Raw genomic sequence first — 16,459 nt, 5'->3', positions numbered from 1 at the left:
AAAGCCTCACACCCATAAGCTGTTCGTAACATTTCACGCGCTTCAGCGGGGCTTTCCCCAGCTTAACGCAAAACTAGATGTTGACGTGTTCCGTTGTGCGGTTTCTGATGATGCAATAATACACAATGCACAAAGCACGTCCATATAAAACAACAATGAAATCCCAACTGGTTACAGTTAGCGAACTGCCAAAGTCACACTTCAATGCGTTTATAGCAGCTTTTTCCAGAATGACACTCATACCGCATATTTTTGACGTAAATATGTCTATAAGGAAGGGTCATTCGGCAAAAAAGTGTAATGGTTACCCAGGGAACGTCGTGTTTACTCGGCATTGCTGTTACCTAGGAAACGTTACATTACATTTCATTACATTACTTTACATTACATTCATCTACCACAGACCCATCTTAAGCGTAACTAATTCAAGTTAAGCATTCAAGCATTTTTGTTACCTAGGAAACGTCATCTGTTTACTCGGCATTGTTGTTACCTATAAAACATTACATTTCATTACGTTACATTACCTTACATTACCTTACATTTCATTACATTACATTACCTTACATTACATTTCATTACATTAAAATACAGTACTTTACATTACATTCAGCTACCACAGACCCATCTTAAGTGTAACTAATTCAAGTTAAATAAGCAAAGTCTTAATCAAACTTTACTCAATTGTAAAGCGGGTATAAAGGAAATATTTAGAATAAAGCCAATATATAAACTTCCTTTCCGTATAGATGTATTTACGTCAAATTCTCCGGAACCGTGGTTCCACTGACAACTTTTATTTCATTCCAACCTCATTACATTTTTTGCAGCACCGTGTATAGATGCAACTAACATGCACGGCAGAATATTTCAAGACGTGTAATGCCATTCACATTCTACTACAGGACCATAAAATGGCAGGACGTTACAGTGGACGAGACATATTTCTGTCCTCTTCAGATTGATGGTAATTTTATAGAAATCAACACAAAAATCATATTATAGCAAGAACTGCTTGATCTTCACACCTTTACAACTTCTATGAATCACGCAACGGACATGAATGGTCTTTCATAATTTATACAGTGATCAACCTTGTTGAGCCTGTGTTGGGCCACAGTCACACTCTCTGGACGGACAATTTTTATAATTCTCCAGGGTTAGCATGTTTTCTATATATATACATATACACACACAGGACTAGTCTAAATGATGTTCCCGATTTGAAAGACATGCTACTCACGTTTAATGAAATTCAGATGCACAAAATTGGTACCGACGGAAAGAGAAACTCTCCAAGTTTTGTTTCAGTACATCACAGGTGTTCAATGTGAGCCCCCTTGGTAACTCGGCACACATCCAGCCTGTAGTCGAGTTCCTCCCAGCACCGTTTCCTCGCTTACTGATGGGCGGCCGGTTGACTTTCTCTTACATAAGCAGCCCCTTTTCTTAAATTCGGAATACCACTTACGAATTGTATGTCCACTGGGTGGATCTGCCGCAAACTTGGTTCAGAAATGCCGTTGCACACTAATAACAGACCGGTGAATGTGGAAATCCAGGACACAAAGGGCTCCCCTGTCTTCAATGGCAGCCATTTTCTCTCATATCACCCCTGGCGGCAAACAGTGTTACCATGCGGCCGCGAAGTATACCGACATAAACTTGGAGAGTTTCTCTTTCCATTGGTACCAATTTTGTGCATCTGAATTTCATCAAACGTGAGTAACGTGTCTTTCAAATCGGGAACATCATTTAAACTAGCCCTGTATATAAAGGACTGTGTTGGAACCCTACAAATCAACAAAGAAACATTCCCTTTGTGAGCATCAAAAACTGAAAAAGGAAGAAGAGTTTTGTCAGAATTCAGAGAATACAGGAGTTTAGACCTTGTATAATAAAAAGAGAGACCACGATTTCCACACACATCACATGGATGAGATGTGCATGTCAAAAAGCAGAGGTTTTCGAAACCATGAGGTCACGCATTCATACGTACACTTGCCAGCTCAGATCAAAGAAATGCGATGTTGCCAATACATGAATAGAAAGAACAATTGTTTCACGAGAGAACACTGCAAACTTCATTAAGAATTCGTTATTGTTTCCATAATTATGGGCGTTTGAAATTAGGCTTACAGCCGGATGAGAACGTACGGCGAACACTCAGCTTTCGATTTAAATGCAGGACGAGCCGGTACGTCGACACAAACCCAAGGGTTAATCTGATTCTTAGTATCCCAAATGTGTATAACGTACTGACAATAAAATAAGATTACAAAATATTCAGTTTTTTCATATGGGCTGAAAATAAATTTAAAAATTCCACTACAAAAAAATTAAAGGGACATTTAGAAATATTACCGCTGGCACTGCTAAGATGTTCAAAACATCAGAAACTCACCTGTATAGCTTGTTCAGCTGCCTCCTTGCTGGCATATTTTGCGTAGCCGCAGTTCTTTCCACTCAGCATGTACACATCGATGAGATTCCCAAAGCGGCCAAACACATCTCTCATGGCAAACATTGGCGGTGGCAAGGGGTGACACACAATGAACAACCTGGATCAGCAAAAAAAATGTTTGATTCAATTATAATGATTACATTGCACTGGACCTGATGTGAAGATGATCATGAATGAGCAGCAGGGCAGGATCTGGAAGCGGTCACAGCCTCATAAAATACTGTTCCACTAAAAGAAGTGTGAATGCTGGTTTCTTCACCAAGATTTGGACAAAGTAGCTCTTACATATGTCACGAATTTTGCCACCAAGCTAACCTGTTCAATAAAATATAAATAATGACAAGCTTAAAAACATTCCAATGATAATTTCCGAAGCTCCAAGTTGCTGTACATACTGATGAAAGACAAACAATACGTAATGTCAATGATGGTAACAATAAATTTTCTTCTGAGACAATAAAATTCTGATTTCATCTACCAGAAATCATTTCTCTAACGTTACGTTAGCCTATTCAATACCTCCCTACTCCTTTCGATACTCTTTACATCTGATGTCCACACTGAAGGAAGCAACGCTTATTATAAATATTAACCTTTAAACGACGGGAATTTAAATGGCAAAGTGGTAGCAGCCCTACGGAGTTTCTCTGCAGGTTTTTAACTTTTGTGCACGCTCTACGAAAAACTTTAATATTATCTAAAGTAAACATGATAAATTGACGAAATAAAAGCCATATTTACTCGAATAGAACAGAGAATACATAGTTTTTTTTAATAATGCAGTTAATATCTTAATTGCCTAAATAGGCCTTAGTAACTTTACTTTCTTCTTTGGAAGCTCATTCGACATGATAGAAGCCCTGGTTGTGAACTAATGACCACGCAGAAAATTTTTTTTCTGCTACTTCAGTGGATACACATTCTTTTCACCCATCATGAGGAAGAATGTGAGAAATTTTGAATAGGGGGTCTGAAAATGAAGCCAAAACCCACTTGACAATAACAATGTTTATTGCTGTTTACGGTCATATTTCCCTGGTCGACAGCTCAGGCTGAACTTGTCAGAACCCTAGAGAAAGTGATTCAATATTTGCAGCCCCTAAAAGAGGCCAAAAGACGTAGCCAAGTCTACTTACAATGTTGCAAGTTTTGAGTTCCGCACCGGGAACGTTCGTAGGGCTGAGTACACAACTTATGTCCCAGACTGGGAATGCTAGTAAGATAAAGGTTAAAAGACTGGAAAGATATATTCTGCAGAGTACACAAAAGTTTAAAGGTTCTTCAAGCCACATCTATTCGGTATAATATCAAATAGTTTGTATGGCCATTAACAGATGGCAGCATACAAAATAGTTAACACAGCCTGTAATAGATGGCAGTAGTCAGCTGGATGTTATTATAGCAGTTATATTAGCCTAGTATTATAAAAAGATCTTCGTTTCAATACAAATGGATGACATCATGGAGGAATCCTCTTGGGGATGCACAGCTGTGGATTCAATGTTGAGTCCCTTCTACATACAGACTCATGGTGGGCAGTGTTGATGGGGATTGCAAGATCTGGTCTGACCACATCCCACACACAAGGCAGGAAATATTAAAGTGGACCCATGGTCTTGGTTGCATCAGCCCCAAAAACCTAGATAGGCAGCAATAAAAGGAGGTTCGCCCTGGTAGTCTAGATGTTAGAGTACCAGCCCTGTATTCAAAGATCCTAGGCTTGATCCTAACTGCGTAATAATGACATCACAGATTACCTACCCTTCATGGTTGCCATGGTATTCTTCACCCAGTCACTTCTGTGGGCGAACTCAAAGCCAGCAGTGATGTGAGGGGCCTCCAGGGCGTTGGATTAACCCCCCCCCCCACAAAAGGTAGAAATTAATGGGCTGGGGGTCTCAGCCAGTCCCACCCCATACATTCAGAGAAGACAGTATTAACCAAATTTTCACCTTTATGAATGGTTATGTACTAGCCTAGCATTCAATTCCTCCCAGGTTAAATCATGTCGAAAGAGACCTCTTGATTTTTGCAAATTGTGTGACATGAGAGTTGTCTGGGGTCAATGATATATGCATCAGTGGGGGAGGACAGGTTGGGTGACAGCACTAACATGAAGTATTACTGGCAATGCCATCAACATGAAGGATCCCATACCAAATGGGTGTAGTATCAAACAGCACATAAGGCTTTATTTTATTTTTATTTGTAGTGTTCTGTCTGACGACAGGTCCATATATTATGAACAGGATCCTTCCAACCTCTTCAGGTTGTCAGGGACCTGCTCATACATATATACATTCTTGGCAGAGATGATCCAGAAGTGGTTTGCCATTGCCTTCTTCTGTGTGTGAATGGAGTAATTGTTGGGATGCCACGGAGGAAAACTCCGTGATGCCTAGACCACGGCCTTGCCCAACACAAGTTATAAATTTGAGCACCACCGGGAATTGAACCCGGGACCCCAGGCTTACAAGGCTAGTGTTCTGACCACTAGACAGGTAACTACAGAGTTCATATGGCCACTGACAGGTGACAGCATGATCAGTTGTATACATAGCCCATACGCATTCTTTGCTTATGCTACAGCCATTCAGAGCACCTAATAAAAAGCAATGAAATTAAATATTAACTTTCATAAGTCTATTCTTTCTGTGACTGCCTCCATCTAGAAGTACAAAAAATCCAAATATTTGGATGTTTCTATCAAAACAGCATGGCGCCATACCAAAAACATTAACAGTTAGTACTTTGTCAGAAAATATATGAAAATCACAAGTCTTTTGACTGTTGGTACCATCTACAAAGCTGATCAGACATCTCTTTGAGAAAAAAAAGATCACTTTGCATAAAAGCCATCTCATACCAGTACCGCTACAATATGCAACTGACAGACACGAACTGAAATAGATTAAGAAGACTGTAAATTATTTGATTCTTAAGAAGCATGACCAAGAGTAAGTGAGAGAACTAAAGTTAAGATGTCTACATAAATTACTGTAGAAATTAAGATAAACTGGAAGGCGAGAAACAACAGTTACATGCTGACGAGAACAAGAACTACCTGGAGATAAATATAAAAATAAAATGAGTGTAAAAAAGATAGATAAAAAATGGTGAATAAGTTACAGTGAAACTCTCAATTAATATCTGTCTGGGGAACAAGCATTTTGTACCTTAAATCAAGAAAAACTTTAAATAGAGATTATATAAAAATAAAACAGAACATGGCTCCTTCAGTCATAAAAACAATTTCAAAATGTAGGATTTGTATTCCTTGCAGCTTTGAACAAAATTATGATGATGATGATAAAAAAAATTGCACACACGACGTTCACATGAACACTGAACAAGAGTCAAGATCCAATGCATGGAATTAGCTTCATTCCTTAAACGGGGGTACTATCTTTTTTTTAAAAAAAACACTAAACTGGGGCGAACAATGTATTATTTTATATGGAGTTTTGAATGAGATTACATAAAAATAAACAATATGCAGGAATACTTTAGACTGAAAAATCTAAAACTGGAATTTCCCTGTAATGACAACAAAGTGGCAAAGTCCATGGATGAAGATGATGAAAAAGAAAACGAGTAATCTGAAAAGTCTACTTGCCTTTCAGCAGTTTCTGCATCCATGGGTGCAAGTGGCTGAGGTTCAGGGAGTTTTACTGAACAATATGTAGGATCATATGTTTCACGTGTCTGTGCGACACTGTTTGTCCCACCTGCAACAAACAGTGGAACATGTTATGTCATTTCGATGTACCCACTGATAAAAACCGATCAACGAACACATCATCATCGTAGTTAATATGCCAGATTGCTTTTCCGGCACTTAATTTGAATATCAGCAATACTGAAATTACTAAGTGAAAGGATAATGCCTTGAAATAGACCAAGATTGCTTTCTTACTCCTCTCACATTCCATTAATTACAATTATTTATTAATCAGACACTAATATGTATGCCTAATTTGAAAAGAAAAAAAAGTAAATTAATGATAACTTCTAAGCCCGACAGCAAAATTAAAGTAAAGGCTATACTTTGCTCGATTGCACGTGCTCCCTCGTAACTCTGTCGGTAGGGTAGGGGTCTGGTGTCGATGCAAAGATCATGTGCAGGTCCGAGACCCAATGCATATGTTACGAGCAAACTATGAAATTCGGCAATGTATAGAATTCCTAAAGTCAGAGGCAAAGTTTGAAATTCAGCCATTCTATGGAACGCCAAGGTATTTTATAAAATGCCTAGAACTTTTAGGCAATGTATGAAACCAATAGTTTATTGCCTAAGTATTCTATAGAATACCTAGGAACTTTATAAAATACCTGATTCTTTAAGCAAAGTATATAACACAGAAGATATCCGTCTTCTGGGTTATTGCGCTGTGAAGTCTGGTCGATGTTAACCAACGTTTCAGAGGTCATACTGCCTCCGTCATCAGGGCGATGAGTATGAAGATTTCTGTCTTCTGGGTTATTGCGCTGTGTAGTCTGGTCGATGTTAACCAACGTTTCAGAGGTCATACTGCCTCCGTCATCAGGGCGATGAGTATGAAGATTTCTGTCTTCTGGGTTGTTGCGCTGTGTAGTCTGGTCGATGTTAACCAACGTTTCAGAGGTCATACTGCCTCCATCATCAGGGCGATGAGTATGAAGATTTCTGTCTTCTGGGTTGTTGCGCTGTATAGTCTGGTCGATGTTTACCAACGTTTCAGAGGTCATACTGCCTCCATCATCAGGGCGATGAGTATGAAGATTTCCATCTTCTGGGTTGTTGCACCGTGTAGTCTGGTCGATGTTAACCAACGTTTCAGAGGTCATACTGCCTCCGTCATCAGGGCGATGATGACAGAGGCAGTATGACCTCTGAAACATTGGTTAACATCGACCAGACTACACAGCGCAATAACCCAGAAGACGGATATCTTCATACTCACCGCTGTGAGAACCTCAAGTCTTACATATAACACAGAAGTTTCTGTAATACTATTTATTTGCAAAAACTTAATATAAATTAATTCTCAAAACTTTTGTTAGGTTAGGTTAGTATATAAAACAACTGTTATTAAATTCTCAATACTTTTGTTACGTTCATGTTTTCGCGACTATCTCGCACAACCTCCATCATGACAGCTTACCCAATCGACTTTGATTAATTTTAATTCACACAACCAAACAATATTAACATTACAATTTATTCCATACTTTGCCTACTGACTTTAGGCATTCTATACATTGCCTGTAACATACACATTTCTTTACACTGTGTACGCTACATTCTAATAAATGTCCATTAAAACTATACACTAATCACTACACTACAATACTTGGTATTACAGTTAAGGTTTAGATTATATTAGTGATAGAACATAACACCATACCATGACATAATCATTCAATTCGTTATCAACAACTGATGTTGCTACCCTTGCCCAATATTCTGCCACAAGCAATAAAGCTAATCAAATTCAAATATTTCTTAACTACATCAACTTAAGGATGTGATTTCTATCATTTGTACAACTGGGGTTTAATAAATACCCACTTTTGTGTAAACACTTCACCAGACAGTCTTGTTTTACAGTAACTTTTTAAAGGCGATATATTTACCGATGGTCCTCTGTGTTGTGATGCTGTGTGAACTTGCATATAGACCTCGATTATCTTATGACAATTATTTTGTAATGTTATTCTGAAGTTGCACTGAGATGTGAAACAATATACTGCAAGGGTTCTCCTTTTACCAACTTTTTTGATTACACATATTTTCATGTGTCTGCTTTATTAGGCATTATGCTTACTGGAACCAAAAATTCCTTACTGGTTTTGCAAAAAAATATCGCTGCCTTTATCAATAAATTGGCTCCATTATGTAGAGCAGTGGTCCCCAACGCGGCGCCCGCGGGCGCCATGGTGCCCGCCAAGGCTTTCTTTTGGGTGCCCACGTTGTTACGGAAAGAAGTTATACTGAATAATCAAGGCCATTTAACCATAAACATTATAAAATCAAAGCACAGATCTCGACTTACTGACGCCCATCTTGACGATTGTTTGCGAGCAGCATCATCCTACACTCCCAAATTTGAAAAAATGGCTGATGAAATGCGGTGCCAAACATCACACTAACTTCCTTCTTGAGTAATAATAATTGTACTTATAAAACTACGTATTTTTGATTGCATGGTTTCTTGTATCATTAAACATCATGTTGTTTTGTGTATTAATTTGTGTCCATATCTTATTTGTCCAGAGAAAAGAAAATTTGGCTTTGTTAATTGGTTGGTGTCCGCCACGATCTCATAAACTCTCAAATGTGCCCGTAGGCACAAAAAGGTTGGGGACCACTGATTTAGAGAGTTTCTTTCCATTACAAACACATTTTTCTTTCCTAAATTATAAATCATTTTGATATATGTATTTGCACAAAGACAGCCAGCTTCTGGATTGTAGCATCTTGTAGTATGGAAGAAGTTTACCAAAGTTTTAGAGGTCCATACTGCCTCCATCAGCAGGGTGATGACCACGCTACAACCCAGAAGACAGCCATCTTTGTACTCACTGCAGTGAGAACATTAAATTCTAATGTACTCATAAATTCTACTTACATCGAACCTAATATTCAAGGAGACTGTCACTTTGTTGGTATGAAATAGGTGCTTCATAAAAATGTGTTATAACATTTTACCACACACTCAAATATGTAGTAATCAAATTTCACATTAATTTATTTTTCTTGCAAAGGGAAGTGAGTATAAGCAATTTTATGAAATAACATACTGTCGAAGTTCCATACAGTCCAAGAATGTTTTACTACAGATAAACGCAACTTGTTCTGTTCAATTTGAATTTGTATTTAATTGTGGTTCACAGTGGCAGACGTACAGATATTTAATGATGTTGGATGTACCAAACTTGTTACATGGTATTATATGATATCCAAAGATGAGTATGCAGAATTGATAAAAACTTATAATCTTCTCAGAGAGAGAGAAAAAATGCCCCAAATGACTAAAAAAAATACATTAGCACTGACCCAACCTGCTCAGGTGGTCTCTACTGGACATTTTGGACTACACCTTCAAAACAAAATTCCAAATCCAGACTTTTTATAACAGTTCCTTCATGAAGGAAGAAATACGTTTCACGCGGCTCAGAGTTAACCTGTTGACGCGGAAAGTTTAAATACCCAGCATATACCGCTGTTGTGCTGTGATGGCGGTAGTTTTTTTAAATGTCCATTTAAATTTTGCTGTAAAATACTTTTTTTTCAATAACTTTTGAACTATACGAGATATAATTATGAATTTTTCACTGAAATCCTCTTAAAAGATGGTTTTGTAATCTTACCTTATAAGATGAGCTCTCTGTGTGTGACCAATGGGAGCAAATGGATCAGAAGTTGAGAACGGAGTGTACAGCAGCCGGTTCTTTGCATAATAAGATCTGATTGTAGGCTTTTGAACAATGCCCATCAACATAAATAGAGCCAAAACCACGTAAATTTCGTCTACTGCGACATCTTGCCACTTCCTAATCCTAGATCGAAATGTGAGAGGATGGGCACTTTTAGAAATTTCTTGCTTAGCATATCTGTTGGTTTCCTCTACAATGAGCTGCACAAGAGCTGTATCAAAAATGATTTCGAATGAACTCACGACATCTAGTCCAGCCGTGTCGAACCGAGGAGCAGTAAATGATTCTATATTTTCCCACATATACTTGCCGGAAACAATACCTGAATTTGCTTCTACAATTTCTTCCTGGCTTTCGCCACCACCATTGTCACTCTCATTATCACTAATCGCTAACGTTCCCAGTGTCACCAACTGTGTATATTCAAAGTCTACACTCTCAGTGTCCGAGCTACTATAATTGTCACTTCCAATAATTCGTCTAGAAGTGCCCTTTGTTCAGCATCAAATAACACACGACTGCTTGAAGGGTTCTCCATTGCAACACTGAGGCCAGTCGTTTATTTTTAGACTCCCAGGTAGTCGCTGAAGGGATATTCAACAGGGTTGCCGGATCTACACACACAGAAAACTTTCCACAACAGAGTACTACAAACCTCATTGCACTGGCATTATTCGTTACAAAGTTATGAGCGGAAGAAATTAGGCTTAAAGCCGGACGTAATATTACGCCCGGCCGCAAACGGGAGAATTTAAATGCCGAACATAATACTACGCTACAATAATTTATTTACCGTCTATACACAAACTTAAAATAATGTTGTTTAAAATTACTTAAAATTATAACATTTCTCATTAGATACTGTATCTTGTTACATTGACGGTAAATAAATTATTGTATCAATAAAACACAAACATGACGCAATTAAGATATAAAAAAAAAAAAGATATAAAATACTACGCCTCTCGGCGGTGAGGAGTTAATGCCAAGTCTCCTCTGCCAGCCATCATCTTGTCATCGGTATTGAACACACACCTGGGAGGCACTGACGCTGGAGGAGACTGGAGACGAAGGGGTTGCCGCGTTAATTCAAAAACTCTTACTTCAGTAATATATTGATATATTGTAACAAAGTTAATTAAGCAAATCGAGACAGATTATAAAGTTTGTAAACCTAATGAATACAAGTATGAACCCCATTACCTAAACCTGAATAGAACCAGTACTCAAATCTCTTTATACAATTGTGAATTCGAAGTAACTAGTGACAGCAAAACCAACAATACTCACAGACGCCGATTATGATGCACAGCACGCTTGGTTGGTAAAGGCTTCCCAGCTGCTCGTCTTGATGATTAATGGCTAATTTCTGACTCTCGTTACACCGATTTAGAGCAGCCAAAATGCCTGGGGCCGTAGCGAGAAAATTAGAATATTGGATTCTGACTGGTTGAGACTATTGGATGACTTATCCTTTCAATGGATGTTACAAAATGACAGCTCAGAAGTGGATTTCTTCATCCCTGCTAACTAGAGAGAGGCCAGATGATCAAAAGACTTACTGCTAACACTACCTTGGGTGAGACCAGCTGCCTGAATTATGGATGTGGCCTGTGCAATAGTTTCAGCAAGAGTCACAAGGTCTGTCTGAAGGCCCGAATTACGAGCTGTAGTTGGGGGAGGCCCTGCGCTGGAGGGCAGCCGGGGAGAAGTCGCACCAACATATGGATCCCTCCCCACTGGATTCCCTCTGGAAACATACGGTCTACAAAATAAATACACATATAATCAGTAAAGTGGTAGAGAATGATTTTTTTTTTTACATAACTATGAAATCAGCTCCTTCAGATCATGTAGGACTTGAGGTTTTCACAACAGTGAGTCTGAAGATTGCTGTTTTCTGGGCTGATGCGGTGCGTAGTCTTTTAGATGTTTACAGACGTTTCAGAGGTCCTTGCTGCCTCCATCATCAGGGTGATGAATCATCGGTAAACATCTACCTGACTACATTGTGCAACAACACAAATGACAGCAATCTTCCTTCAGACAAATTACTAAGCCTTTGAGAAACAATGTTTAACAAACCTAAGAACATCACCAGTAATTATCTTTCCTTCCATTATAAACCCTCATCATAACACTGGGCTACACCATCGTAAGTTAGACTACCTGGGGCCAACCAGGAGACAGCAACACAAAAGCTTGTCCACTTAGAGGGCTAAATCACCTTCAAAGGCTGCAAACCATGAAGAAACCCCCGCACTCCTTCCCACAAGCCTCTTCAATCTCAGGCCTGCCAACCCTGAGGTTTTACCACCCAGAAATTTTCCCAGCATTAACTCTCACTAGGGCCAAGCTCTCTCTTAGCCCTTTGTAGTCTCTGTCGGACCGAGTCCGACATTTAAATATCCGAGTTCCGGTCCGATGTCGGACTGAGTCTGCCACGTATCTTACGATTTTTTTTACGTGATCTGGAGTCAAACTGAGGCTGACAAACAGTGTCAGCATATCATTCCAGCCTTCTTCTTTGCACAAGTTCAATCCTAGTTTTCCTGGTAAGACTTTGTGTACCTAATATCAGTGAAAGGAGGCAAGAGAGAAAGGTCGTCTTATTCCGACACGTGTCCAAAGAAGGATTCCACACCAATTTTCTGCCATACATCATATAGTGAAGCAATACCATCGGGTGTGATGCTGTCATATTTACTTAGAATAGAAGTATCTTATATCTGATAAAGTTATAAAACAAATAATCCATCTTCGTAATAGGAAATTATATTTTTTAAATTATTTTTTGCACATAGAGCTATCTACCACTGACATGTTCTTATTCTTTTGTCTTCTTATCAAGCATTCTTTATGTGCAGTGATTTCATTGTTTACACTTCGCATTCTGTTTCAAATTTACGGTGCTGGACTTGATCTTGAGCTTTTGAACACAATCAGCTCGACAGGAAGCATAGCTCTGAGATTATGAAATTCAATGCTTATACATCATATGTCTGCATGTAACAAGAGATGTTTAGTCATTTCGAAAGTCTAATCTATCGACTTGGACTTGCTTTATTCTCTACGGAATGACAGGAAGCAGGAAGACACCACTTATTACGCATCTCATTAGCGACAGTGGTACAGTCCGTGAAAAATATTTCACACAGTCAGTATTTAACCAGTAGCAACTATGATCCTTTCAACACATATTTTCACCATATTTAGCAAAGTTTCTTCCACTTTATGCAAGTCATAAAAGAAAAAGAAAATCAGTTCATAACAGTAGTTGAATTTACATAGCTTAGTGGCATTTAAATAGACCAGCAGAGAGCCGTAGTGGTATTTAAAAGGGGCCGTAAAGGGTTAAGTAATAGCAGACCCTAATTTCTATAAGCAATTTGCGATCAGTGCTTAGGTTAACAATTTGTCATAACTCGTGCCAGTGACACGTAAGAAATATAATAACGAGAAAAAAAAATCTTAGTACAATCAGTCTCCAATATTCATCAGTCCTCAAAAAGGCAAAACTTTTCTGTACATTCACGCTGCATGACACAAAATGGAAAACATTCATGTACAATCATATTCAATGCCACACCCTATATTAAATGTGCTGGTGCATTCATAATCATCACAGGGTTAAACTTACAAACCATAAAAATATGAAAGCAAAACTGAGAAAAACTGTACTTCATCACACTTTTCCCCCCATTCCTGAATTAAAATTACAATTCTACTTGATTTTAGAACCGTGTCCAGACTGGCTATGGGGTCCACCCACTGGTCGGGGCGTGATGCTGACCACTCACCCCCATCTAGTGCCGAGGTGAAGAACGAGTATGATCTTTACCTCCTCTCCTCCCCAAGCATCTACATGGCGTATAGCACGACAGCTTTACTTTTTACTTTACCAGATTTTAAGACAGAAATAAGGCGTGAGACATGAATTTGAGCTGCGCAGTACTTGCTTGAGTAGAGAACTCAAAGCCACAGCAAATGTGCCACTGCATTTAAACATACGAACGACACGATTATAATTCAGCCACTTACATAGGCAAATCAGCATGTACGTTTACATCAGGCTTCACAATCAGTCGTTGTCCTGGTGGATACTCAAATCCGTGCAGTTTCTCCTTGGCATATAAAGCTGCCTGTGGGCTGTTGTACACAGCAACTGCCTGTCCCTTGCCCTGAACAAACAACGCAGTTTGATGAGGAAGCACTTGCTTAGAAGGACTGAATAAATCTGTAAGTATAAGCTTTGAATTCATCATCAGGAAATTCTAAATGCATTATCCAGAAGGAAACTAAACTTAGGAGTAACACACTAAACAATGTCCGAGCTCAGGACAGAAACCAATACTGTCACAGAATACAATAAGAGCAATGTGGTCAAACAAACAAAACAGGATATTAAAACTATTTAATCTGAAAAATATGTTATTTCATAAACAACAGAGACGTACTGTATAAAAAAAACATGTCAATAAGTTAACGCAGTACATACGAGTCTGGACTTGGTGTCGAGATGAAGGAAATCCAAACCAGGGACAAGGTCAAACAGCCTCCACAACTGGTCCTGATTCAAGTTCGGTGATGCAATCACTCGAACAGATGTGTAACTTTCTGGGTTACTGAAACTTGATCCTTCTGTATAACGAAAGAAATAAATATCTAGACGTTTTCCACTTCTGCTGCAAATTCTGTGGTAATAATCAGATAATACTATGGCATTCTCTAAAACAAAATCTCAAATATTAATCCACTGTCGTCTTCACAATTGAGATAAGATTTAATAAAACGATTCGTATTAATAACCCTTCGGAGCCACGGTAGCTCAGTCAGTATCGTGACTAACCACAGAATGGATGACCAAAATTTCATCCCTGACACAGGCAGAGGATTTTTCCTCTAGCGTCTACATCCAGACTGAATTTGAGGCCTACCCAGCTTCCTGTTCAGTGAGTACCAGGGTCTTTTCCTGGGGTAATGCTGATAATTCACCCCTATCATCTGACAAGGTTAAGAATAGGTAGAAGCTATACCTCCTCTCCCCCAAAGCGCCTACATGGCACAGCTTTATCGTTTCTATATTAACCCCTCAAATTCTGTGCAGCAAATCATTAATGGCCGACCTTTCCAGATTATTTTGTTGCAATGTTATCTCCCATAGTCACTCCCACAATCAATTTAATTACATTACTTATATTCATAAATATCAAAAGAAAAGTATCTTGGCTCTAAAACTAACTTTAGGATGGAGACTGCCGTCTTCTGGGATGTTGCGCCGTGTAGTCTGGTAGAAGTTTATCGACGTTTCAGAGGTCCTCGCTGCTTCCATCATCAGAGCGATGAATAAGCCCTGATGATGGAAGCAGCAAGGACTTCTGAGACGTCGATAAACTTCTACTAGACTACACGGAGTAACAACCCGGAAGACGGCAATTTTCAAACTCACCACTGTGAAAACCTCAAATGCTACATAACTTTTGCATGGATTTATTATGTGATGGTTGCATTGCTACGACAGTAATTTCTGAATACTATACAATAATACCCATCACAACTATGTACACTATAGCAAGTAAATTCAAATGAATATTAAATTAACCACTCAACATACTAGTACTCCCTCTTACAGAAGACCAGTCCGTACTTCGCGTCTTCTACAGTCAAATTTAAAAAAGCAACAATATTCTGTTACAACATTAGCATTTGCCACGAAATCCTCTTGGGTGACCAGCTGCATCAATACCGAGTTGAAAACCAACAACGGAAAGAGAACCAGTCTCCGAGATGTCGGTTCTTAACTCAGCGTTGACAAACTCGATCACCCGAAACACTTTTATAGCATTCAATTGCCATGAAAGTTTCAAATTTAACATAAGTATTTATTTTTGCAATTATTATTTCTTAGTTATTCTGGTTAAATGATAACATATTTAGATATCACAACTTTAGTGCTAAGCAATTGCGATGACCATTTTGTAAAAGGACAATATTACATTTGCAAACATTATTAGATGATGCACAGGTGGAAAAAATTAATATTCATAGAAACAAAAACAAATGTATACAAAGTTACAAACACAAATTAATGTTAAATAAGTAAACTACGTTCAACGGATGCACAAAAATATTGTACGTCTGGGAAAAATGAACGAGGTTACAAACATCTCCAAAAACGTAAGTGAATCTCAACTGCCAATAACCTCACAGGATGCTTCGTACAAGTACATAAAACCACATCGTTTCAGAGGTGGGAATCTATCTCCGAAACGTTGTGGTTTTATTGATTTCCTTTATTCTTGGACGATAGACAATGTCCAAAAAAAACAGTTTGCTTCAACAACGCACCATCGTCACAAACTTTCATAACTGAGCAAGAATAATTAAGAAATCGAAGTTTTATTTTTCAATTTCCTGAAACTCTAGTGTCGATCCCACTTCACAAGTTTGTTCATCCGCCATGTTAAGATACTGAAATATACGATTTTTTTGGGTAACCCCCAGTGGCATAACACATACCAAATTTCATCCAGTTCTCTCCAGTAATTTTTGACAATTGAATAAAAATTTTCTTGG

At 38.5% G+C, this 16,459-nt stretch overlaps 1 protein-coding gene across 4 annotated transcripts in view; it reads right to left on the bottom strand.

The window, feature by feature from the left end:
- The window catches only part of LOC110836943 (RNA-binding protein 45), a 35,697-nt gene that overhangs the window by 12,244 nt on the left and 6,994 nt on the right, over positions 1 to 16,459 (bottom strand). For 2 of the 4 annotated variants that reach the window (XM_087345781.1, XM_022078679.2), the window contains exons 5-9: positions 14,382 to 14,524; positions 13,925 to 14,064; positions 11,446 to 11,648; positions 6,081 to 6,192; positions 2,405 to 2,561 (exon numbers count right to left, since the gene is read on the bottom strand). In XM_087345781.1, the coding sequence (XP_087201907.1) occupies positions 2,405 to 2,561; positions 6,081 to 6,192; positions 11,446 to 11,648; positions 13,925 to 14,064; positions 14,382 to 14,524 (755 nt within the window). The remainder of the gene's footprint in view (positions 1 to 2,404; positions 2,562 to 6,080; positions 6,193 to 11,445; positions 11,649 to 13,924; positions 14,065 to 14,381; positions 14,525 to 16,459) is intronic. The other 2 variants (XM_087345783.1, XM_087345782.1) reach the window with 2 other exon arrangements.

The sequence above is a fragment of the Zootermopsis nevadensis genome, unplaced genomic scaffold, assembly GCF_977971745.1.
Source record: "Zootermopsis nevadensis isolate Lab colony 2312 unplaced genomic scaffold, Znev_1.0 Znev_ptg000009l, whole genome shotgun sequence".
NCBI classification, from domain to species: domain Eukaryota; kingdom Metazoa; phylum Arthropoda; class Insecta; order Blattodea; family Termopsidae; genus Zootermopsis; species Zootermopsis nevadensis.
The sequence above is the reverse complement of the archived record's forward strand: the minus strand, read 5'-3'. Positions and strand labels throughout refer to the sequence as shown.